The 27,004-nt window shown below is 36.7% G+C and overlaps 1 protein-coding gene across 3 annotated transcripts in view; it reads left to right on the top strand.

The window, feature by feature from the left end:
• RALGAPA2 (Ral GTPase activating protein catalytic subunit alpha 2) overlaps positions 1-27,004 on the top strand; it is a 171,948-nt gene that overhangs the window by 99,348 nt on the left and 45,596 nt on the right. For all 3 annotated transcript variants that reach the window (XM_062571340.1, XM_062571339.1, XM_062571341.1), the window contains 13 exons: positions 174-302; positions 3,684-3,812; positions 5,061-5,119; positions 7,180-7,288; positions 7,696-7,806; positions 8,163-8,231; positions 8,402-8,539; positions 9,116-9,299; positions 14,334-15,105; positions 15,580-15,651; positions 16,665-16,788; positions 19,081-19,236; positions 26,693-26,851. In XM_062571340.1, the coding sequence (XP_062427324.1) occupies positions 174-302; positions 3,684-3,812; positions 5,061-5,119; positions 7,180-7,288; positions 7,696-7,806; positions 8,163-8,231; positions 8,402-8,539; positions 9,116-9,299; positions 14,334-15,105; positions 15,580-15,651; positions 16,665-16,788; positions 19,081-19,236; positions 26,693-26,851 (2,211 nt within the window). The remainder of the gene's footprint in view (positions 1-173; positions 303-3,683; positions 3,813-5,060; positions 5,120-7,179; positions 7,289-7,695; positions 7,807-8,162; positions 8,232-8,401; positions 8,540-9,115; positions 9,300-14,333; positions 15,106-15,579; positions 15,652-16,664; positions 16,789-19,080; positions 19,237-26,692; positions 26,852-27,004) is intronic.

Below are 27,004 nucleotides of genomic sequence, written 5' to 3'. Positions count from 1 at the left end.
TACGGAACTGGTGAGTTACACTGGTAATTACACTATGGCACCACGGAATTACAAAGCTGAATCTTCTCTAGTTTTGTCTTTTGGGTTTTACTTGTTGCTTTACTTTTACTTTACTTTTTTTTTTTTTTTTTTTTCTCCTTTCCCTGAAGAGATAACTTCTCTCTCTTTCTCAGGATGTCTTAAATACTGTCATAAAGCATTGCCCACCGTGGTTCTTCTTCTTGGGTTTACCTGGCTTTACCATGCTGATAGGAGACTTCATTACAGCTGCGGCCAGAATCCTTAGCACGGATGTGCTGGAGGTGAGTATGACAATGCTCCACGTCCAAGCCCCCAGGAGAGTGCACAGTTGCTAACAAGGTTCAGATTTCTCCACTCTAACAGGTGTTGACTCATTAGTGCAATGTGAAACTGGGCTCTCGGGGCAGATACCATGGCAGCTGATGTGTGAAACTGTAGGATAAGGTGACATATTAGTATTGCAAGGGTGTTTCATCAAAAGGCCAAAGTGTGAGAAATCATATCCTCACTAATATTGCAGTGCATTTACACACTAAAAGCAGGACTTGGATTTCAGAACCTCGTTAGCTTTTTTCAGTAAGTGAATATTAAAAATACGGAGCTTTTTGGTAATACAGTTTCTTACCAAGTAACACTAGTAGAAATATGATTCTAAATCTGTTAAATTAATGAAGGAACAATAAAATAGCAAATTAATGATGGGATACCAAAATAAGAATGAAGATCTGACAGTTCTGGAAAAGAAACAGGAGACCTTTGGTATACATGAAATTTCAGTTCAGGAGGGTGCTTTCTGTCCATCTTGACCCCTGTTTTTACTGCTGTTCTTAAAGTTTGGATTGCTGTGCTAATGGCCCTGCATAGGCCCACAGACCTCTTGCTATTTCAGCAGAATTGAAATGGTGACTCTAGTTACACTTTTTCATTGTCCCTCAAAGAGTTTACAACCATTATTTTTCTGACATCTGTTTAAAAATCTTATCAGTCAATAAGTTACTGATCCAAAGCTTGCAATGCTAATAAGAAATGAAAACTCAATTTACCATGGAAAGTCTTTTTAAAAAGCCTCTATTTCTCCTACAAATATGAAACTTAGTATACAGCATGTGTTTTCAACATTATCAAAGGTTGTGTAGCAGGAAATGTATTTGTATCTCTTTGCCCTATTGCTCTTAATGCTTTTATTGAAATTGGAATCTCTCTACATGTTTTTATTAGGTATATAGTTCTAGTGCATTATGCCTTCTTTTTGTGTCACGCTATCAACTGTATTGGATTAGCATGCGGAACTCTCACCCACCTTTTCTGTAAGGTGCTCTGATTTTTGGGAGTGTGTATGTTTTTCTTGACATAGAATTGCTGATTGTATAATGGCAGAAGAGACCTTAAAATTGCAGAATATGCTTAAGAAAGTTCATATATACCCACTTAGTGTGAACCTTGAACATTCGTAAGAGTTCCTACTATTTAAAAAGCTGAAATATCCTCAGGGCTCTGTGCGACCTTTCATGTTTGGACTTGGTGATGGAAGAAATAAAGGAATTAAGAGAAATAGCAACATAAGTAGATGCATAACCAAATAAAGCATCAGCCTCTCTTATTTTCATTCTTCAGGAGAGATAATTCTGATGTGAAAAAGTTGCATAAAGAATTGTGCAGAATGTATTCTCTCACCAGAAATGTTGATTTTCAGACTCTAAAAATTGCATATTATTAAATTAACTGTACAAGTCAAGGTGTAGAAGATGTATGGAGTAAAAAACTTTTTTGAGAAAGAGCTTGACAAAAGTTGAAAAGCAGAAAAGGGGCATTGGGAAGCAAGAAAAGAGCGTTGTAGGCCTTTGCAAGAAAAGAGTTTGGATTTCTTGCGACAGAGTTTGCAGTGGAGTAATTTGGGAAGAATGTGATGTGATCAGTTATATGCATGTGTGAGAGACAGAGAGAGAGAAGCGGAACTTTTAAACCTAATTTTTGATGAAGAGGATGGTAAGGGAGAGCTAAAGAGAAGGGAATAGCTGGGAAAGAAATGGCTTATAGTGAGAAACTGTATAAAGCAGCAATAAAGAACTCATTACTGTTGTGATAACACTGCATAAAAGTAGGTAGATACAGAAATGTATCCATTTGCAGCTGGACCTCAAAATACAAACCTCTATAACAGTGTGTGTTCTCAGTAAAGCAGATAACTAAGTAAAGGTAAGCATTTAGTAAACAAATGCCATAATTTGCAAGGATGTATATTACAGATTTTTCATGTATAATTTAAAAATATTTTTGAGGTTACTGTGATGCTCTTAACCTGTTTAGTCATTTAGTTTGGGCATATACATGGAGTTCTGTTTTATTATTATTATTTGAAATTTTTATGCATACAGTGATTATACATCTACTTTTCAAAGGATTTCTACGCAGAAAGCTTAAATTCTAAACTTCTATCCTAAATCAACATATGAATGCATGAAATAATGTAAATTACCCCAAAACAACATTAAGAAGTTTCAGCACTCTCTTCTGAATTTTGGACTCTGTAACTGTTTAGAAAGGTTTAATTCCATATCACTTTCCATTTTTCTAGTTGTTCGCATTTTACAGTTAATAAAATGGAATGCTTTGATTTGTAATATATATAGTGTGCATCTATAGGTATTGCACTCATGCAAAGGGGCTTTTAACATCATACTTCATCAGCGTAGCTGACTTTCTGGAATCTTCTTTGCCACTAAGTTCAAAAGCAGGCCTGAGGTCTATCAGTAACAGAAATTACTACATTAATAAAAAGATAAATGTCATTATGTCAGCTCAGCAAATAGAGCAGCTGATTCCTGATTTCAGTAAGTATACTTGAAGTGAAAGCAAGTTCTGTGAATAAACACAAAACTGATAAACTACAAAAATATTTTTAAGAACTTCCTTATAGAGCACTGATTTATGTCTGTAGTTTGGACGTAATGAAAATAATGACCTTCCAGTGAGAAACAATGATCTGATTTCCACCTTTAATTGTGATCATACAGTCTGTGTCTATATTGTGGGGCGAGACATTTCAAGGTACGGCTCAGAGACTTCGTCATCTAGTCATCCATATCAGGGGACCTGTTTGAACACACTGTAGCTTCCCTGCTTATCTGTCCACTGAATTTCTTTCAAAAGAAAATCCAAACGCACAGGGAGATGATGTACATCCAGGTCTCACCCTGTCATGCAGACGGAGCACAGCAGAGGTGCGCGGGGAGGACTCAGGCCTGCAGGGCACACTGCCAAGCTATAGCCTGCCCAGCTACAGAAATACCCTTGTCTGATACTCACGTCAGGCTAGGGACTCCTAATAACGTCTAAGTGGAAATGAGAGAAATGAAGAAGGTAGTGTAGATATCAGGAAATCAGATAATTGCACTAAAATGCATAAGTAGTGTCTAATTGGTACTGAAGGAAAAGCTTTGTGTAAGGTACATAGCCAGAAAAAGAGTAAAATAACACTGCAACAAAAAACATGGACAGAATAAGTGCTTACAAGACACTACTGTAATATTTCTTCCACTGTAGTTTTAAAGGAAAGAAGGTACTGGGCACAGATGATAATATCCACCAGCTCACAACTCAAGATGTTATTTTTATAGTTTCATAAAGGAAAAATTTCTGTTGCTGTACTTTTTCTTTTCTAGGCACCCCGAACAGAAGCTCATACCATCCTTGGTTCTCTTGTTTGTTTTCCAAATATCTACCAAGAAATCCCACTACTGCAGCTCATTTCAGAAGCTGGTGAGATCATCGCAGGAACTGCAGATGTAAAAGTAAAGGCACATTTTCTTAGTAAATCCTTATTTAGCCTAACATTTTTACAATTAAATCATTTTATTTTTACTATACACATTTTGTTGAAAATAAACTCCTCCTTCTCCTGGAACCCCACAAGCGCACACGTTATACATACTTATTTGATAAGCATTGCTTTGCTTAAAATGCACCATAAAATTAACAAAGCTTAGATAGTGCAAATTACATTTTATTTTCAAGGAGAGTGAACTGGCTACGATCAATGCTATGTTTTTCAGCCAGATGCCTGTCAGTCCAATTCATTAAATGTTGTTGGTGTTATTATTTGAAGTGTCTATTCATTGTATCTGTGTGTAATACTGACTGGCTTGTCCTATAAGAGACATGGGGCGTGTGTAAAGGGAAATATTTTTGCCTTATTGATATTACAATAAATTGTGGAGAAAATCCCATTATTAGACACAGTCAGCTTACTTGAATGTTTTTTCCGTGGAGAATTTACTTCATTGGGGCACCGTGAGACATTAGTTGTACAATTAGATGTAAACCTTTGTAATTTAATGATCTTCACAATAATAATCTTGGAGAGAAACAAACGAAAAAAAACACACAAAACCCATCTACAACATCCCTTGCAGTTAAAACCTGTCCTAGCGGTCACCCTAGCACCAGTGCCACTTGCTCTTTGATAAACTTGAGATACCATACTAATCCCCAGCAGAAAATCAGATAAAGCTGTGGAGGAATCTCTGAAAGTATCATGTAACTTTAAAACTTAAAAAAGAAGAGAATGCAAACCATTTAATACTGTCCACTCTATTTCTTGTTTTCTTAACTAACTACAAGTGAAGTCACAGGGAGGGTCAATGGAAGTACATTAAAACACTCTAGACTTAGAACTAGTGTTGTTTCTGGAGCAGAGTGTAGGCGGAATTTTACAAAATGTAGCTTGCTTAAAAGTTAAACACCATATTTTGAATTATCAAATGCTGAATATTTGTAGTTGTTATATATCTTATCAGCTCTGAAAAGGAATTAATTTCAATCATGGTGCCTGTGTGTGATTTTAGGTCAACTATGTTTATCTACAAGCATCAAAATATTTTAACTGTAATCAGAAAATAATTCTCCTTTGACAATGTAAAATTGACATGTAGTAAAAATACTTTGGGAAAAGTTGATTTCACTTGTAACTGTGTCAAAATTAAACATTTATAAAATATATCTGAAAAAGGTGGTTATTCTGATTTATTTTATTGTTTTAGTGTTACCTCATAAATATTTTATTGAAGAATGCTACAGAGGAGCCAAGTGAAGCTGCAAGGTAAAATACTGAGTAAAAAAAAACAATCTGGAGTGCTGAGATGGCAAATAAAAATATAAATAACTTATTGCAAAAATACTGCTTTTTCTTTCTGGAATCCATGAGCTTGGAAAGGTATTAAGAGCAATATGTTAGATGACCCTGTTACTGGGTTTATTTAAGTCTATTGCTAGCTGCTTAGAGATAAGGTAGATTGAACTTTATATTCAGGAAATGTGCTGTGTTTTAGCATTGTAATTATTCCATCAACATGTAACAAACTTCTCAAGCAAAAAAGAATTTTTTATTGTCATTAAAAAGAAAAACTAGGACTTAATCTTACTCTGTCACAATACTGGCAAATTTGAAGTAGGGCATTATCCTTTACATGGACCTCAGATCCTTTTAATATTATTCTCTGGCCTATGTTTAAGAAAGTACAAAATTTTATATGAGGTTTCGATGCGGGGGAGGTGTCTCTGCAATCTTTCAAATGCATTTCTTTAATTAAAGAGTGAATTTGGATGGCAGGTACATAATCTCACAAACGTAAGGCAAATATATAAAGACTGGGTATTTTTGTCATGTCCCCTTGTCTATAAAATGCCCTTACTTATATCCTGAGTCTTTTCAAGTACATATGTTAATCGGATCTAATTTTTAAATATTTAGAAATGTTCGTATTTTTACAAGCTTTCAGTTTGCGATGCTATTTAAATAACTGAGGGTCAGCAGGTGTGCAGAGGGTTGTCCCTGCAGCGTAGTGGCGCACCGAGCAGCACCCATGGGCCAGCGGAGACCCAAGCTGATAAGGACGCGCGGCCAGTGAATGCGTGCGCGTGGCTCCCCTCAAAATCGTCAGGCCTCTACTTCTGTTCCTAATGATTCTCGGGTTAGCGGAGAGCAGGGTACTTGAACGTGTCTTGCAGGCGTATCTGTGGTTAGTCATAGGGCTTCACAGAAGATGCTACAATCCAGTAGGTGAAAGGTTCCCTTTACTCTGTTTCTTCAAAGGAGTCAAAGTGAAAAGAAGGCCTAATACTTTTAAATAACAAGTACTGCATTTATCTCCTGAATTAAAAAAGAAACCAATCCCCAAAAGGTAAATAACCTTCTTTTCCCCTGTGGATATCCACCTTGAACACCTAAAGGCAACAAGAATTTTGCCATTGATTTTTTCTTTTTCCTAATGACAACAGGATAAAATGTAATAAATTTTAACGTAACGTAGAGTTTATTCACAAATTACACTTTTCTTTACAGTCTGTTGCATCTGAACAGCACTTCCTTAGTGTTTTTGTCTGAGTGCATTCAAAGATGACTTGAAAATGGGACTTTTTTTCACTAAATATTTTTCTGTGGTTATAGAGCAAAGTTATTACTATTATCTTGTGTTTTAAACCACTTTAGCCCTGTTTAAATGAGTTACACTCCATGCACTAAAGATGTAACAGCTGGCCTGTCACGTAACTTGAAAGAGGAGAAAAGAGAGCACTTCTTTGTGCATTTCTTTGAACTCTGAGAATTTCATAAAATAGGTATTTCTCAAAAGTTATATACAGAAATAATTTCCCTGCTTTGTATACTTTTTTTTTTTCCCTTTGCAGGAGTTGTTTATATTTTCGCTGATTTCAAGGGGTGTCCTTGTTTGTAAATCCCTTCCTCCCACCTTGCAAGCTCATCGTTTGAGGGGCAGTGCTGAGGGAGAGGAGGCAGAGAGCTGTGGCATCAAGGGCACTTTTTCATAGTCTGCCCCCTTGGCAAGAAACTTGTGCAGAGGAGCAGAGACGAGGAAGGATGTTGCAGGGAGGATGTGCAGTGGTTAAAAGTTTTTGACTCTTCCAAAATTCTGCTGTAATTAAATTTACTCAAAGTTGAAAGAAATTACATCTTTGGTGTTCTGGGCCAGTTGACTCATTTCTGACAACTTTTCTGGTTGATTAATGGTCAATGAGAAATTGCCTCTGAGATTCTTTGTCCTGTGAAGGAGTGGTTATTATCTTCCAAAGTATAAATTCAGAAAACAATGATATACTGAGGAAGACCTGCTAACAAAAATATTTTTTCTTTTTAAAAAAAAGGTGCATAGCCATTTGTGGCCTTGGAGTTTGGATATGTGAAGAACTAACACAGTGTACAAACCACCCTCAAGTGAAGGAAGCAATAAATGTCATAGGTGTGACGCTAAAGGTATTACTATGATGCTGTGTATAATTAATAAATGCTGTGTAAAGAATGCTATTTTTGAAATATTCGCTAGCTATTTATTTATTTAACTTGAAAGCAGAATGAGCATCCAGTTTAGTTTCTTGACTGGCAGAATTCTTCAGTGTGGCTAAGGTGGCACGTTATATAAGAATCGAAGATCTTTACAGAGTAGTGTGCGGTTTTGTACTTAACTCTTACCGCAATAAAACAAATTAGGATTACACAGATAGCATCAAGTTTGCTGTTTACTTTTGCTGGCCATGTGATTTTGCAACATTAAGATTTTTATATAGTTTGTATGGATGCAAAATAATTTAGGTTGTAGAAAAACTAAATGTGTTATATATGGGTATTGTCTTTTGTTTTTAATCACCTTTTTTCTCTTCTAGTTTTCTAATAAACTGGTAGCTCAGGTAGCCTGTGATGTTCTTCAGCTGCTAGTTTCCTATTGGGAAAAGCTTCAGAAGTATGAATCCTCTCTACCCAGGAAGATTACTGAAGTATGTCCATTTCTTTAAAATATTTTCATGGAAGTTCTATGAGAAGCTGTGATAATTCCTTGTTCAGCATGAGCTCACAGTTACAAAAGATAAACATTTTTCTTCTGTATTTATTGTTAAATTAATTATTTGCTACAGTCCTAGGACAGGCATGCTTTTCTCATTTGTACTGATACATTTCCAAAATGGTTAGTGAAGCTCTCAGGTTGGCTTGGACATTGATTACCAGGGTAGTTAGATGCCTTTAAGAGAGTTTAACACTTTTTGTATCATGGTCAGTTGAAGTTTATGCTCTGTCTTTATAGCAAAAGAAGTTAAATGTCTTTCTGGAATTTTGTTTGTTTATTTTCATGTAGATCCTTGTGGCCACTATTGCATTTCTTTTACCAAGTGCTGAATATTCCTCTGTGGAAGCAGATAAAAAGGTATGTGACTTAAAAGACCAATACCTGTTGTTTGTTTCTGCTCTTTGAACTAGTTACTAAATGAAATGGCTTAGTCCATGTCTTCGGTTTAAGCTTTGAAATTCGCACCTTAAGATTTCAGTGAATGTGATAGATTCTACCTAAACATTGTATTACATGTCTCTGTTTAGTTTATAGTTTCATTGTTACTTTGCTTGTTGGATTGGTGTATGGCATTACCAATGAAAATGTTACTAGAGCCAGTGTCTGCTGGTGTTCTTGAAGACCAACATACCTCCAAAGCACCGTTACTGGATTATATTTATAGAGTGAGTATGAAGAATGAACACATTTTATTATTTAATTTATGGTAAGTCTAGCTGTTTTAAGATGTGCATTTCTCAGATCTTGTTAGGAACAGAAGCATTTTTAGGAAGCTATAGAGAATTGTGGGCATTGAATTCTCAGAATTTAGGTAAGAGGCCTACATGTGAGAAGTTAAGAATTTAATATGTTAAGCGTATAATGGAAGATAAGATTAATGCGAAGAGTCTTTAAAAAGGAAGAAAAGCAGTTGTTCAATGAGGTGGAGATGTGGAACACAGAGGAGGGTGAAAAGAGAAAAGTAATGTGCTCAGAACAAGTCAGGAAAATAATCTTTGCAGAAATATTTGATTTGCTTGGAGTGGAATGAGATAAGGTTTGATCAGTTAAAGCACAAAATGCATCCCAAGGGTGAGTGTTATTTTGAAATATATTGAACTTAGAGATAAATGTTACTTGTAGCATGTGCTGGCTTTCACAGTTTAAAATTTTGGTGGGTCACTGATCATTGACTGTGTTTAGATTGGTACTTTAATGTGCCTTTCATTACTTTTTCAGTTATCATGTACTTCTCCTCATAGGTTTTGCACTGTTGTGTTAATGGTTCCACTACTTACACTCAGCAAAGCCATTATGTACTGAGTCTCGCAGATCTCTCGTCTAGTGATTATGATCCGTTTTTGCCACTGGGGAACGTCAGGAATTCTGAGCCCGCCCAGTGCCATTCTTCTGTGGATTTGGGCAACCTACTCACTGTTGCAGAGGGTAAGAAACTTCACAAAGAAAGCGTGAGATCTGGCATGTCAACATTTGGCTGCTAGGAAATAAAAGTTGCTAAGTAACTTCTCTTGCTTGAAAATGTGCTTGTTGTTACTGCACATAATTAACAATTATTCCTGGAAAATTGGGGTGGGAGGGAAAGGGAAATAGTTAAAAAATTTTCTTGGTCAGAGATTCAAGTTATAGAGATATATATACCAAATTTAGAGGGGAAACCTGTAAGTTACCAGAAATTATAAATGTTTCTTGAGGCAGTACTTTAATGATTTTGTATAAATTAGGATAAAAATAAGCTATACAAGATATTAATGAATCTTTCATTTTCTGTCAGGGAAATTACAACAAAAAAGACTATTTAGAAGATATTGTGCTGTTGCATGTGCTACAGAGAATATTGATGTAGTGAATTAAGGGCAAAGAATATTTATTTTCAGGTGTCCTTAGCTCAAAGAGTAAGAATGGACTTTTTTCCCTATATAAAAATTAATTCTATTATATTCCATGTGAAAAGTTCTATTTGTAGTGTTAGAATAATGAATTTTGTATGTACTTGTTAAGCTAATCATTCCTGCTTAATGAATTATCAAAGAAAAGGTGATTTTTTTTTCTAGTCTGTTCTGGAGTAAATTGCAACAAAAGTCTGAGATTACATAAACTCAAATCTGTATGAAGAACTAAAATCTGAGATCTACATGGTTTGCAGAGTCCTGCTACTATCCAAAGATTTTGCTGCTTGATAAAGCAACCAAAACACTTCTTAAAGTCATTACTATATACAGAAAATGTGTTTTGGAATTATTTAGCTTATAAAGATATCAATACAAAATGGAATTGGTAATTTAATCAGTTGAACTTAATGCGGTGTAAGAATTCAGTCCACAAAAATAAATACAATTTTTAAGAATCTGAACAAGAACAATTATTTTTTCTTCAGTAATCAGCTCTTCCCAGTGATCATGTATAAAAATTAACCTGGACATGGTAATCATTTTTCCTGCTTTTCCCAATGCATGCAGTACTCGATATCTAAACATATACTATTTTTCCTTTTTATTTACTATTTTTTTCCTAAAATGCTGTTTTTAAATGTTGATCAGTGTGAAATAACTTTCAAAAAGCCCCATTTATTGATACTCAGTTTTTGTTGGCATTTGCTCGTTATTCTGACATTAAATTATATCAAATTCTATGATAGAGGAAACCTTGGTATTGATAACTTCTTTTTGTCTTTGTCTTGTGAATTGCTGTATTTTTTTGTTTGGTTTGTTTTTCTAATGAATTTCAGTTGCCACTATAATAAAATACTAGAATTTATTGACAACATTGCTCTTTAGGATAACACTATGAGAAACACCATGGTGCTTTATAGTGAGACAGTTGTCCAAAGATAGAATAGACCGAAAAGCCATTTTTGTTTGTGTTATTATTTATAATTCAGTATATAGAATTAAGTTTCAACAAATGAGATGAACCCCAAATCAAATGTATTCCAGAAATGTGCAGCTGCTCTTTCTGCATCTTTTAGTATTGTCATAGTTCATATGTTGTGAGTGAATTGAAACAGAAGCGTAGGATTTGGACCAAATTCTGCAGCTGTTTAAATATGTTGTTCCTGTTGCTTTCAGATAGGATTGTGAGGAGGTAAGGGCAAAATCTGAACTTATAACCAAGATCTTAAGCTAAATACAAGAAGGAGCAAGAGACAGACCAGAGAACTGATGTATGGGCAGCTGAAACAGAGAATCCAGGATGCAGGATGCAGACCCCATCAAGAAAAGCCAGTTTGGAACAGAAGCCTTTTCTACAGGGCTCTCTTAGATAAAAACCCCCATAAAGGTATTAGTGAAATGAAGTTTCCAGGTGTGAGGTGTGTAGCTGCCACTATGTGTCAAAGTAAAAAGAGATTATTTAGCTCTAGGTACATCATGTCACTTACTTTAAAATCCTCTTAAAAGGAGGATTAAAACCTCCACAAATATAGGGTAATTGTGGTTTATCTTAGGGAACATCTTACTTTCTAACACTTTTTAAAGACAGCCTTTGAAACAAAGGCCATTCAGTAATGAGGTCCGTACTTTTTAAATAATTTAATATATTAGTATGCATAAATATATTTTTAAAGAAGAAGCAAAAATATCGATGCAATATGAAGAAGTGCAAGCTAATGTTGGACCTGCAGTGATGCTTTGAAATAGTATTTTCTGTGGTACTGTACCATTATTCAGCCCTACGTCTTGTTTTCTTTTTTTGTACATGTACTTTTAATTTTAACAGAAAGGTTAGAAACATTAAGACCTATTCTACACAGATTTCTTGTTGAGTGGGTACATTTTGTGAAAAGCAGAAAGATAAAGGTACGTGTCAGATATATTTGTCATTTTAGGTAGAACAAGCTGTTTCTCATCTTGGCTTATATTAGTGCCCTACAGATTCTTTGTTTTGCTTGTTTTCAAGAAAGATTAATTCAAACTGGAGCAGGCACAAAGATACGCTACTAGAGGATTCAGGAAAAGCCTGGAGAGCCTTTTTTATTAGAGGAGATTAAAAAAGTTTGGCTTTCAATGTCTAGCAATATGAAGCCTGAAAAGGGATATATCTGCCATTTGAAAATATGATAGAAATTAAAAAAAAACAAGGAAAGAGGAAGAAAAAAGAATGGGTGCAAACTGAACCTGAGTGAAGTCTACTGTAGCAGTATAACTCTAGAGTAACGTTCCAGTAGGAGAAACGGAGGCAAAATGTAGCTGGGAGCACAATCAGTTTATGAAAGTCGTCGTAATGCGTTTGCCTGTGATGTGAAGAGAATGTCTTCTGTGGATCCAGAAAGTCTCTTCTTGCCTGTTACAATTAATTTAACCATGGTAGGGTTTTCAAGTGACTGCTAAGGACCAGCGAGAGCTTCAGTTGCAGCTCTCCATGTCCGTATACCCTTCCATCTCTTGTGAGCCTTGCTGCAGTTAGGACAGTGGAAATACCGTGCTTAAGAAACAGCGTAGACCGACAGACGAAACTATAGCGACACCAGGCATTATATATAGAACCTGTATTACAATACTGTATGTACATTTTCATATTGTATTAAAACAGCAAGAAGAAAACAGAGAACTTAATTATCCGAACCCGTTACCTCACAGAATTAGTAACGCGCTATGCAAAAACCTAACAGCATCGCTCGGAGTGCCAGGTTTCACGCGTGCGGTTGTTTAGCTGTTTCTAGTTTTGGTCATGCTTCTGCTTAAAAGTCATTAAACAGTATTTTGAGCTTTTTCTTTTGTCGTGAGGTGTGAAGCGTGTTTTAGAAGTCCGACTGTTCTCACAAACCTGGTTCAACTGAATTTTACAGGCATTTGTATCCTATTATAATGTAGAGCTTGAAACTGAAGTATTTCAGGTGCTTATGCACCACCGAAGTAATTAAGTCTTCAAAAAAGATACTTGTTTTACTTTACAGATAACAAGAATACACTGTCTTCTAATTTTATATCAAGTATGTCGCCTTTATTGAATAGGTTTTAAATTAAAAAAGGTGACTCAAAAGAATCCCAGAAAACAACTGCAGAAATAAAATGTCACAGCAAGTGATGCCGGGGATCTTTGGTATGGCAGTTATATGAGGAAATAATCCCTATTTTTCTGCCTGCTACACCTCAAAATCTGTTCTTGGAGTGAAGCTAAGGTTTGGTGCGTAACGTGAAGTTTTAGAGAGCTAGACAAGAGAAGGAGGCGTCTTGCACGAGGGCGTTCAGCGCTTGGTGTTGCCTTGAGGACGAAGCACAGAAGCAGAGCGTGGCGTGAAGCTGCAAGTCCCTCCTGCCCGGAGCCAGCAGCTGGCTGAAACCTTTCCCAGCGTGCAAAGAAAGACGTCTCCGAAAAGTTGAGGTTCTTAATGGCTTGCTGTGAGCAAGAGCCTAACCATCGTAGCAAGGGCGTCAAAATGCAACCTGCATTTTTTATCGGGGGATGCAAAACATTCTTTTGTTTAGACATACAAAATAATTATTTTCAAAATGTAAACTATACGTTTTATGAGATAGCATTCCCAGATATTAACAAAAAAAGTTTGTAATCTCTGAAGTTACAAAGTAACTAATGCACTGCCTAAGTAGGGATCGAGCACAGAGAGCACTGTTGGCGTGTGTTAACAATATATCATGTTTTGTTTCTTGAACGTTGCTCCTTTTGCATGTCCTCCTATGTTGATATAACTGATCGAAGTGACTGCTACGTCTTTCCAGAGATAGGAAGGAATGCAGCTTGGGAGAGCTGATGAAGCAGTGCTTGTCAGGACTTGCGCATGCCTGTCCCTGTAGCGCCCGTGTTTGGGGATAGAGCACAAAAAAGCTGCGTGGCTCTGCAGTTATCTTAGTTTCTTTTGCTAGGTTTGCTGACTAGTCCTTCAGGGAGGGCAAAGGAACGTTGCATAGCTTCGGAAAGAATGAGGAAAATGAGAAGGTTGTGTTCTAAAGTCGTCTAATGCCAGTCCACTGTACTGATTGAAAGGGACAGGTTTAAAATGTGTATTGCACTTTGCATGAATCTTTTTTATTTTTATACACCTACATATATATATATATATATATATATATATATACAGAGAGAGAGAGAGAGAGAGAGAGAGAGAGAGAGTTTCTTAAACAACCGTTTTTCTCTTTAAGACCCGTGGTTAAGCTTTCTCTTCTGGGAGGGTGGGGTGGGTATGATTATTGTATCTTCATGAGCAATCCTTTGCGGGTTTATAACTAACTAAAGCAGCATTGCACTGCTGACAGAGCAGTCAGGGTCAGAAACTGATACTGCTTACCAGCATGCCACTGTAAGCTAAATTTCAAAGGACGTGTGTTAAAATAAAATGTATGAAAAGAAAAAATATATTGGAAAAATACTGTAAATTGTTTCACGAAGAGGAGCAATTTGAAAGAAAATTATGGCAAGCTTCTAAAATGTAACAGAAATTTGTAGATGCTCTTTTTAATCAACTCTTGCTACTTCTGTTTATTATCTTTTTATTGATTGTTTTAGAAAAAAGAAGAAGAAGCTTAGAACTAATACCTTTAACCGCACGGATGGTTATGACACATCTTGTAAACCACTTAAGCCACTATCCCCTCAGTGGAGGTCCTGCAATTCTTCATAGTCTTCTTAGTGAGAATCATGACAACTCTTATGTGGAATCTTCCGAGCTGTCTCCAGAAGTCTTCAGAAGTCCAAACCTGCAATTATTTGTGTTTAATGACAGTACTCTTCTATCTTACCTTCAAATTCCTGCTGAAAAAAAAGCAGATACTGAGCCATTAGTAGCCCCCTCAGATGTAAGAGTAATTGTCAGAGATATCTCAGGGAAATACTCATGGGATGGCAGAATATTATATGGACCTTTGGAGGGCCGTCTTCCACGGCAAAGTGGAACAAAATCATTTGTGATTGCAGGCAATCCTGAGCACCAATTTAATTCCCCGAAAGACATTTCTCAAGTGGAGGAAGGAGAAGATGCTCTTGACAGATTGCTGGAAAAAATTGGTAACTCTAGTCCTGAGTGCCTTTTACATCCGCAGCGAAAGTTAAATGAGCCATCGCCTCCTCCATTTGGTATGAGCTGTGATCAAGAAAATGAAATCACTGAAGCCCTAATAAGGCAGAGTACCCAGGAAAAAGAGTATATATTTAAATGTAGTTCTGACTTTGGTATGAAGGTAGCCCATCAAGAAGAACCACACCATACTGAACCCCAAGCATCATTTTATTTTTGTAGGCTGTTGCTAAATGATTTGGGAATGAATTCCTGGGATAGAAGGTAAGAGCAGATGTTTCTGATACACGTATTTACGGTACTGTTACTACTTCTGACTTTGAAAAAAAAATTTGATTTTTTTTTTCGATCATGCCATGTCACTACTCTTGTGACTTACAATTATCTAAGCAAGACTTGTTAGTCTGAAATTCTCTATGAAGTATTCATGGGTCTGGAATACCCTCAATCTGATTATTTTCAGAAGAAATTGCAAAACTACTCTCATACCAACCTCCCCCACAAACATTCTTAAAGAGCAAGAATTACATAGCTGGCTAGTAGTCAGAAAGAGCATAGTTTTGACCTTTAACATACACTTCACTACTGCTTCACTGATAATTTTTTAGAACGACTTTTGCGGAATATTTGTAGTAAAAGTAAAATTTTATATTTGCATATATGATTCCCTTCTCTTAGGTGTAAGAAGATATTATGTACTGTGTTGCATTGTCCTTTAATTTTTTTTTATATTTATAGAAAAAGTTTTCATCTTCTTAAGAAAAATTCAAAATTATTGAGAGAACTGAAAAATCTGGATTCCCGTCAGTGGTAGGTAATGTTTTTTAAGCACGCTATTGATAAAGGTCGTTTTTTCCAAAGAAAGAACAAGTACATCCCCAAAACAAAAATTAACAGAAATTACATATGATAGCAGTACAAATATTTGTATGAAAAATGGATTGTTTGCTTCTAGACAGCTCTGGAGCTAGAATGGACAGCTGTTACTGTATACAGAATTCAAAACAAATAGCAGAAACAATAATACGCGACAGCCTATTTCCTGCCCATGTCTTTAGCTGAGAGGGGAGGGAAGAAGTTATGAAAATCTTCATTATGTTGCCTAGATTCACACAAAGGAGTATTTTTCTTCAGAGTGATTCAAGAGCAGTACTTTAAAGAACAATCTCAAATCTGTTTCTTTACAACTGGGTAGTGGCAGAATAGGGTTCTTAATACTGCATTTCATTTTTCATTTCATGGCATATAGCTATTTGAAAACTGTCTGCAGCATTATGAAGTTCTGTTTTTCTTGTAGCCCAGCAATTTTCATATCAAATCCTCTCAGCTTATATTCAAACAAGCCAACAGTAACTGTAAGCCTTGTAAAACTCAACCTAGGTTCTCAAAATAAATAAACATTTTTTCTTTCTTGTGTATCATCACCCCATAATTAAAATTCTGTAGGTCAAATTATACTCTCATTAACACCTGTGCAGTCTTATTGTTGTCAGTGAGGCTGCACAGATGTAGGTGATTAATCTTGTAATTGGCACTTGGTAATCAATTCCTGTGCTGATGCCCAGAAAGAATAGACTCTGCTCAGTTCTCTAAACTGTGCTGTCTCTGAAGCCTGATTTTTTTGGGGGGGGGGGGGGAGGGGGGAAGTGCTGAAAATAAATCTCTGTGAGTGAAGTTGAGTGGTATATCTGTATTCATAAAAGCTGACACCTAGAGTAAAACATGATCACTTGTTCATGTTCTTCAGAGTGCAGATGATCTTTTAAAATAATTCTGAGCCAAAACTTCCTTTAATTTTTGTTTCCTTTTATGTCTACTTACAGCCGCGAAACTCATAAGATTGCAGTGTTTTACATTGCCGAAGGACAGGAAGACAAGTGTTCCATACTGTCCAACGCCAGGGGAAGCGAGGCCTATGAAGATTTTGTTGCTGGACTGGGCTGGGAGGTAATAGTCATAGATGCAGGCAAACTCTAACATGTTTAGTTTGAAGACTTAAGAAAATCAACAAAAGTCAGTTAAAATAGGTACACGGAAAACAAATTGCATATATAACTTCATATGTTTTTAATTCTTAAAAGCAGCATGAATTTTAATACATAGTAATTAATATTTTGTTCTTAAAAGATCACTTTATTTGGCAGAATTCTGTAAATCCAGTGAGATGTTTTAGAAAACTGTATATATAAAGAAGGTGGAAGCCTTTTTCAAAGTAGTTTAGTTTACATATGTGCCATCAGAGTTCACTTCAGAATTTCAGTGTTTTTGTAGGAAACTGCACTTCTGTTTCTCATCATAACATGAAAAAAGAACCTGGGAATTTTTGATTATTAAATCAATTACTGTAAATACTGAGTGTTACAATTAGCAGGTTGCAAAACATTGAAAATTTTCACCTGTTTCCTGTGAGTTAGAATACACAGTAGGTTATTTTAGGTTTCTGTTAGCTGGTAAAAATGAGAAAGCAAAATAATTAGTTAAGAAAGACTAGTTTGAGTTCAGCAGAACAAATTAATCTCTCTGCTTTTAAGTTTTCCTTTCTTCTGAAACATCTTATGCATCTTTATCTAGAAAATGGCCTTATCTAAACCAGATTGTAGGAACAGATACTGAAGATACTTCCACAAACGCTCTCTTCAGTTCGGACTCCTATGGGCTAGGTGACCCTTCAGTAGTCCAGAAGTTATCCTCTGTTTAACATCTTTAAGATGCGTTAAGTGTGTCCTTCGGATCATGGAAACCAGTGTGACCAGTCGGTGCGATTCGTCTCAGCTAGCGAATGGCACGTAGCTGCTTGTTTTGAGCAGAATGTTCCTACCTGCCCGGCAGCCTCGGTCCTGGCGTTCCAGGATGATGTTCAGAAGAAGTCAGTGGTTTGGGTTTCTTTTTAAAGAGTCATCTACAGCTGAGGACAGTAGTAGAAGAAGAGATGATTATGGTGACTTACATAAGCAAGTCTGAAGTAGAAACTTGAAAAATCAAGAGTAATTTATCTATTTCTTCTATGAAAAGATAAAAATTGTAATTAACTCTTTTGAGAGTGATGTCCCAGAACTATAGGATTTTAAACAAATCAAGATTCCTTTTTTTTCCTACTTTTCCCTCTTAATATCTCTGAAACTGTTGCTGATCTTACATGCCTCATACTTTTTCTCCTCAAGTCTTTAAGAATCTCTACCTTTTGGTCATTTTTTTTCCAGCCAGCATTAGTTCAGCCAAGAGAAGAAGGAGGTCCTTTAAATAGTAGAGATTGTTGCGTATCTTCAATGTAAGGAGGAAACTCTGAGTCAAGATATAAAAATCCCCTGTCAAGAAAGTCATCAGACCATTTGTTCATCAAGCAGTAGCGGGAGCAGGAGGAAGGGGAGTGAAGTAGTTAAGTTTTAGAGCATTGGTTTTTTTTGATGGTGAGGGTTTCCTGTTTTTTTTCTTTTTTCTTTAAAGTGTCTATCTCATGTTGGAGATACTAATTTCCACTACCACTTTATGCAAGTTTTAGGCACCTATCGGACAGAAAAGATGTGCATCACTGTGCCATTCTTCCTGATTCACTTGTTTGCTTTCACTAGCTTGGCATGCACAAAATACAGTGCCTTATAATACTATTTGTTATTGCTATTGTTACATATCCTTACTGTTTTTGATGGACAAGTGGTCCTGCAATTGGCATTTCTACTTTCTGGACTGTTAGAAGCTATAGAAGACAAATATTCTGTTGTCATAATTTCAGCTCCTCTGTACTTCTTCATGTGGTCAAACCACATACCCAACTATAAGACTGTTGTGCAGAGGACAGGAAAGTTTGTCTTTTCTTTGCATTGTTGAGACATGGACATTTATGTTTTTGGAAATGCATGGTAGCTCTGTTTCACGTATAATGATCTACGGATATAAGGGAAGCAAAGTTTTCAGGGAGAGGTCACAGTGGCTTAGCATGACAGAATTCTTTTGCTTCCTTGTTGCTGGTTGCTAGCAGAAAGATACAACAGATAGTCATGTAACCATTTTTTAGATAATTGCTTGGTAACTGGTTAAGAGATGTTTATTTTAGAAAACATCAAATACAGGAATGGGAAATTGACAGATCCTGAAATCTTATGCAAAGATCACATAAACTGTATAGGAAGACTTCTCTCTGAGAGGATTACAGAATTCTGGAGTGGTAAATTCACAATTAAAGCTCTGATACAAAAATAAATACTATTTAATTTCTTGTAATTACATCTCTTAATCAATTAGGTTGATCTTTCATCACATGGTGGCTTTATGGGCGGCCTGCAACGTAATGGCAGCACGGGACAGACAGCACCGTATTACGCTACCTCTACTGTGGAAATCATTTTTCATGTGTCTACAAGAATGCCATCAGATTCAGATGATTCACTGACCAAAAAGGTAAACCACTTGCTGAGTATTTCAAAGCATTACATGTAGTCTTTGCATGCTTAGATTAAAGTTTAAACAGAAAACAGATTGTGCTAAATTGTCCTGGCAGGCCATCTTTGCTCTGCGGCACAAGGTGCTCTGCAGCTAGATTATCTGAATTAAATGGCACGTAGATTCTGGATTCTGGAATACAATTAACATTTCCATGGTAGCCTCCAACACCATTAGTAACAGTATTAGCAATAATTTCGTTTGTATGTTGTCTGTCTGCCAAAACCATTGTAGTTTGGTACAACAGAAAAAACAAATGCAGCATGATAACACCTTACAGAAGAGCTGTCCAGAGGATAACAGAAAAAAAGAGAAGTGAAAGAGAAGTGACAAGCGTAGTACCAAAAGCAGCCAGCTGATATTTAAAACTATTATCCCATTAGTCACAATTCTGACAAACAGAGTCTACTTCAAAGATGGCCGGAACCCAGCCCAATATTTTGTTGGTTACACTACTTAATCATTTGTCTTCCCTAATAAGGAGTGATTTGAGATTATGGTGCTTGCCAGCTACTGTTTAGAGTCAAAGAAGATTTTAGGTGCATACCAAATCTTTCCCTTTTTAATTAGGATTGGCAACTTGTCCTGTGTAGATTGTTAATATGCATGAATAATGCTACCACAGCCATCCAGTCTGCTATGTGATACAGTTGCACTCTGAAAAGTATCTATATACTGTCGAATAATTTTATTTGTTGTCCTATTTCTTAAGAAAAAAAAAGTAAGAAGAAGAAAGAAAAAGCTTTTCTTAGAACTAAAAGGGTGGAATTCCTAATTACCTGTCCTGAAAACTTGCCCAACCTTTTAGGAGTAAAGCTAAACCCTTTCTTCCCTTTGCTATTTATTGTAGAAAAAATAGTCCATTAACAAAGCTAGGTTTCTCTGTACACATGCAACTCATTAACTTCATATTAGGGGATTTTCACAAGAGTGAAAAAGAGTGTAATCTGAGTACTTTGAGATAGAGAAATAAGGCTGTGGTACACATTGAGAGGCTGTATGGTCCACACCACTGTACCTAGGAAGGCTCATCTGTACTTCTGTTGTTCCTGGGAGATATTTGTCAAGCTTCTAGTTTAAAAACTCCAATGATGAATGCTTTACAGTTTTTCTAGGAAATATATTCCAATGCTTTGCTCCTTGTACCATGAGCGAATTTCTTCTTTTGTTTATTTTGGTTCAGTTTAAGCCCATTCATTCTTATGAACAGAATATTCCCTTCCTTTTGCAACAGACTTACTCATGTTTGAAACTGCTATCGTGCTTTGCCAGTCTTATTTATGGAAGTATAGCAAGGGCAGTGAAATACCTAGCTGTTGAGTAGTACATCACCTAGGAATGGAGGGAACAGTCTGAAAGAGAACTTGAGGAAAACAAAACTGAGTTTTGCTTGCGGACAGTCTGTTTTACTTAGCACTAATCCTCACTGATGTTGGTGATTAACATAGCCATTGAGAGAGTCCAAAATTGTTTTATTTAATTGTCTTTCCTAAATTTGCTTTAGCTTTTAAGAAGCAGACTTCATAAGAAACAAAAAGCCAAAGCATTTAGTAGCAGGCAGCCTCCAAGTCTTGAAGGGTTAGGAAACAAGGCCAACTCCAGTATGTATTGTCCACGGAAAATACCACAAATTAATTGCTTTGAAACTTAGGAAGATTTACTGTTGGAATGGGAATGTTGCAGGGATCAGGCTGTATTCCTGTAAAGAAGGACAAGGCTCTGAGCCACAGAATGTATTTTCATAGTGGACTCCACTTTAAGTGGGCAGATGGACCAGATGGCTTCCAGAGGTATTTTTTAATAAACAATATTCTATACATCTATAAAGAACGGTTTTATTTGATTTGCCACAGCTCTTTTGTTAACTAGCATATATTTCTGTGCAAAGTAGTGTATACTTCTTAATAAACTGTACAAAACTGCAGCAGAGAGTGGAGGCAAGCTGCCTTTCAGAAGCACTGTAAAAATTCTGGAAGATTGGTAGTTCTCTAATTCTTTGGCAATGGTGATGGAGGAAGGAGACCTCATTTTGAAGCCAGTGGTTTTGGCATGAGTGTGCATCCAGACTGCTTCTAAAGACAACTGCAAGTTGTTTAAGTGCTTTGAAATATAAAATTTGCAGTGTCCGTTTCTTGAAATTTAACTTCTGAATCTTAGCTGCAAGCAGGCCATACGCTTGCAGGCAAATACAGTCACGCTTTAGCAGCGAAATTCCTCAGTTCTCTCTGAGAGTCCCATGTTGATTTTGGCAGCTTGTCCACGTGCAGACCACAAGTGGCATGAGCTCTCAAAAAGATGCTCATGCCTGACTGCCAGATAGTGTTATAAACAGAAGGAGAAGGTACCTGTTTCCCCCACTTGTTTTGGTTGAGGTGGCAAATGGTACAACACCTGAGTGCGAGTTGGGCTCAAAGGGAACTTTGCATACGGTGCAGCCAGTGGTGAAGGTGCTTCCCAGATTTTGGTGCCACTCAGCATTATTGAAAGTATTTGAATAGTTCCACGTGCTCACAGAAAAGTTGGTGTGTGATGGACCTGAGTTCTCATCTCAGATGTATGGAGCAGTGCATCAAGATGTGGGTCTCATATGATTAAAAAATTATATTTTCTTATTTCAGTAATGCCTCTACTTCATAACACTGTGTAGGGGCAAAGTAGATGGCTATGTTGTCACTGAGCACCTGCTTCGTTTTATTTTTTGCTGCAACGAAAATATATGATGATGTTAGAAAACAGTATTACTGGGAGGAGAAACTTGTGATCTGTTGCTGTTCAGTATGAGATGGAGGTCATATTTTTTTTTTTTTCTGTTGTGTTCTATCAGATAGGCTTGCGTGGGTACATGAACCTGTTTGAGATATGGTGATCTAAGCTACCCTTTTTCTGTAGACTCTCTATTTCATTTCTGTGGCTTCTTCTCTGCTTATTTTGCCAACAGACAGGCAAAAGAATTCAATACCAGTTCGCTTGGCTAGCAAGCTCCAGAGCTGAACAGAAGGTCTTACCACCTGCTGGCCAAGGAAGTAGTACAGCAAGCCGTCAATTCTGTGAGCTGTGGAATTAAGCAGATGCAGTAATTCTACTTAAATATGTTGTTATGGTTCCTTACTTTTACTGAACACAGGAGGATAAATTCATTTCTGGTATAAATTCCCCAGAATAAGTGCACTTCCACTGAGGATGAATTTTTTTTCAATATAGTTGCAATTTGCAGTTTGTCTTTATACGCTGGTGTATTGTATTGCTTATTCAAAAAAAAAAAAAAATCTCCAAATAAGACTTAGCTCTGAAAAAAAAATGTTTTCTAGTGAAATAAGCAAAATTCAGCTGATACCTTTCACTGCTGTAGGATACAGCATCATTAACTCCAAACTTTTTTTTGCCTGGGTGTCTTGTAGCAAGAATGAAAATCAATCATAGTAACAGCATCCTACAGTCCTCTGTCTTGCTCTAACTAAATTGTACCTAACAGTTTAAAAAAGAGCTGCAGAATTCTTAAGTGATTTATTCCATCTTCTCCCATTGTCATAGCAGAACGTTTTCAATTCAGAAATCTGGTTGCAACCCCATACTGAACTCTTGCTCCTTCGCTGCAGAAATTTGTTAGCTAGAGCTAGATTAGATTTTTAGCAGCTAATCTAACTGCTGTAGGGGTTTGCAAAGTGGGGACAGAGCTGTGCTATTGGATTTGTCCAATTCATTTGACTCCAGGACTATAATTGCACTTGTGTCTTACAAGGCTTTTATAGCCTAAGGCTGGCGAGCAGCAGAAAAACAAATTGGCAGTGATACAGTAAGAGTGAAAGGGAATGAAAGGCACACATTATCAGTCTCCAGGCAGCGCTGCTCTGGCAGGAAGTTCCGTGGTTAATTTACAAATAAAACTTAGATTTTAGGACGGGCACGCTGTGGGGCAAACAAAGGGGATGTCAGGCCTGACTGTTACTCAGTAAAAGTAGCAGCCGTGCCTACCCAAAAGCAGAAATTCTGCAGTCAAACAGACGACTCCCTTCTGGAGCCAGCTGGCTATGTAATGCAATTAGTAGGAAAAGGAGGTCAGGCTATTAGGTGTGTACCGTGACCGGTGTCAGGCGCGGCGTGTTGCCTGGCAGGCTGCAGGCAGCCCGGCGAGAGCAGAGCGCCTGAAACTATTTGCTCGAGCGAGCGAGGAGAGGTGGCGCGCGGCGAGGCTCCCGGCGCGGAGGCGTTCTGTGCAGAGCTTGAGAAAGGAGCGGCTGCTCCGCGGCCGCCGAGCGCGCTCTGACGCGCAGATTAGAGCTGAGGAAATGCAGGCGGGATATGATTGATGATAGCCTAATTCAAGTCCGAAACTATACATTGATCCAAGTTCCATTCATTTATTGCTCAGGCAAGTGGAGGAATCAAGAAATTGCTGGGCTTGAACACTTGCAGTAGAAAACATGTATTTTGTTTGTATTAGTGAAATTGCTTTAGGCTAAAACTTAGTTTTATTCGTTATGCTTTCAGTTAACTTGAGGAGGGGAGGAAATTGCAAATATCTTGAAGAATTTCTGTTGCTGGATATTTGTAGAGAGATCATTCAGGTCAGGAATAAATTAAAAAAAAATTAGTGTATTTGTGTGTGTGTGTGTGTTTAATCTTATTTTCTGGCTGTTTTGCAATTTGTCCTGAGGATTTTTTTCCCCCCTCTCCATAAACTTTATGGAGAGCATAGCATAAATCTTTCACTCTGTGTGTTGTCTTTGCTTCTTGGAGCTGTATCCAAAACTTGCTTGCTTACGTCCTTGGGGGTATTGAGCCTACCACATAACTTGTATTTTTAATGCGTGATAAGGCGACTAGCAGCTGGTATGCTGTCATTCTTAAGATTATTATAATGGATTTTATCAAAGAAATGGTCTTCCGAGACAAAAGATCTTTGATTCAGACCAACTTTTTATTTGTCACACTATACCTTATAAATACAGTGAGTGAGAATGCACAGCTGGACTCATTTCAAAGCATAAAATACCTAGCGATAATGATGGTAATGTGGATTGTGGCAAAGGTAGTAATTTCTTACTACACTATGATATTTGTGAGATTTTGAGCTGTTAGCCATCATTTGCTGTCTAAAGCAAGCATAACAAGCATGTGTTCATCTAACTTCTCTCTGTTCACTGAATTTTGTTCTCTTTTATATAATACCAGGTATAAAGTGTTGGGGGATTCCTGAGTGTGAAATGTATTTAATCATTATCTGAATAATTAACTGAACTAAGAAAGATCTTTTAAAAAGTATTCAGGCATATTTTGATTACCATTTTTATAGCTTCATTTATCATTTTAAAAGTAACATGACGCAACATAGATCCTTTACTTCACAATTTGTTTTTGCATAAAACAAAAGAGTTGATTTCAGTTTGAATTTCCCTATGCAACCGGATAATTATGTTACCTTACAGAATCCTGTTTTCATATTTATTTGTTAAGCTTGTGAAATGAGAGGTGGTTAAATGCAGCTGCTGTGAGGTTTTTAATGAGTTGCTCAGCTAGCCCTGGAGCTTACCTGGACACCTGAATGAGCTGGGTACCTGTGTTGGACGTCATAAATTTTGGGGCGCCGTTTACGCATTCAGTACCATTGACCTGCTCTGAATACAGCTGGTGTAAACTGCACCCTTATTTCTGTTAGCTTTTATAGTAAATTACAGCTTAGCTTCGGCTGAATTTGAAACGGTCTTGCCAAGTGCCTAGATTCGCAGTATGAGTAACCTGTTGCACACTAAGTATTGTAGCCAGATGGATTTTTTTCTTCTTCTTCTTCTTCTTTTTTTTTTTTTTTTTTTTTCCCCAAATACCAATCTGGATGCACTGAAAAGAGTGGCATTTACCAGTGATTGCAGTGAAATCAGGATTTCACTGTACACTTTAATTACTAATTAGTTTTTGTATGTATTAAGTCTGTACTGTGATATTATTAACGTGAACGTTTTCTTGGATGTTGTTTGACTTTCAGTCCATAATTAAGAACGTACAAGAGGATGCACAAAATTCAGAATGACTGTGAGAATAGTATGTACGGTGATTTTTATACATCTAAGAAGCTCCAGTAGTAGTATTATTAAAGTGTCCATATTTTTTGTAAGACAACTCGGAAACCCATTTATATTTTCTTCAGACAGAATTAAAAATTTCTTTCCTTTAGAGGTGTAAACAAAATGTAATTCTTCTACTCCATTTAAAAAAAACTGAGCATCTGAGCCGTTCTATGAACTTAGCTTTATTTTGCTTTGCTAGAGTGTAAACTGTTGGCAAAGTTGATGGTTTTTAACACTTAATTCTTATAGTCTTGCCAGGCTTGTTTTCCTTGCAACCAGAGTACAATTTGCCACCCAAACTTGTAGGGATGTAATTCTTTACTTTTAAAGATGTTACCTGGTTCTGAAGAGGGAAAAATCTTTGATAAATGTGGGCTAATACAGGGCCTGCAGAGATTATTTAACTATTATTTATCTAATGAAAACTCATGTTTTTTTTTTTTTTGTTTTGTTTTGTTTTTTTTTTTTCACAGACAGTGGACAAAGTAGATACATGTTTTGGCTTCTTTATCAGATCTATTGTATACCATTTTCAAGAAACCAGCACCAAATTGTAGTGGTGTTTTTTAAGGATTAAGTAGGGCTTAAATTCTCTTCATTTTGAGCTGGCATTCTTCAAGTGGGTTAAATTTTACCTTTAAAGTCTACCATGGCGGCTGTTGTTTGTAGCTTGTTTGTGATTTTTGAATAGTTTCTGCCATCTGTTAGATCACCTTCAGTTCCCCCCCCCAGCAAAGCAAACACAGATTTGTACAAGGACTTCCTCTGCGAGTCATATTTAAAATTTATATATTTTGTCTGCAACTCTGCTCAAAATAAAAAAGCAATTCTCCCAGTATTTCCCATTTTGCTGTAATTCTCATTTTCCTGAGGGATTTTGTTTACATTTTCAAACAAAAATTATTGCCAGGCTCCAAATCTGCAAGGAATTACTCATTTTATTATAAATTGAGTAATAGAGTTTCATAGGTTTTCGACATCCTTAGTCAAGGCACTTCTTATTTTTTTGACGGCTGTGGCATTCTAGCTGACATAAGATGTTTTATTGCTAATGTTTTGCTCTAGTAATTCAGATTGCCATCTCTAAATTATTATAGGTAATGTACATCTACATATCATGCTAATGGGTAATTTGCTAATTACTTAATTAAGCCGTCAGTTAACAATGCGTTCTGAATGAAGCAAATTATTTAACTGATCTTTTCATGAGCAACCAGGGAAAAACAATATTTTAACTTTTTCCATAATGAAGTATTTCTACTATTGAGCATTGTAATTCAATTTGTAAGCCATGACCCCTCATAAACTGTTGTTATCACCCTGATTAATAAAGAGCCAATTTGCTGTTGCAGCTTCGTCACTTGGGAAATGATGAGGTTCACATCGTCTGGTCGGAGCACACCAGGAACTACCGCAGGGGCATTATACCAACAGATTTTGGAGATGTTTTAATTGTTATTTATCCAATGAAGAATCACATGTTTTTCATAGAGATAATGAAGAAACCAGAGGTAGGTTTTGACTGCTTTATTGGATCTGTCGTATGTGTTATTCAAGTGACCAACAGTTTGTTGCTTGAATAAAACTGACTGTTTCATCATTCCCCTCCTTTCTGCAGTGAATACTAAATAAAGTTTTGCCATCTCAGTTTAAAAGTGTGCTGA

The sequence above is a fragment of the Rhea pennata genome, chromosome 3 (assembly GCF_028389875.1).
Source record: "Rhea pennata isolate bPtePen1 chromosome 3, bPtePen1.pri, whole genome shotgun sequence".
Classification (NCBI taxonomy): Eukaryota; Metazoa; Chordata; class Aves; order Rheiformes; family Rheidae; genus Rhea; species Rhea pennata.
Note: the sequence above shows the minus strand (reverse complement) of the source record. Positions and strands in the feature narration are given on the sequence as shown.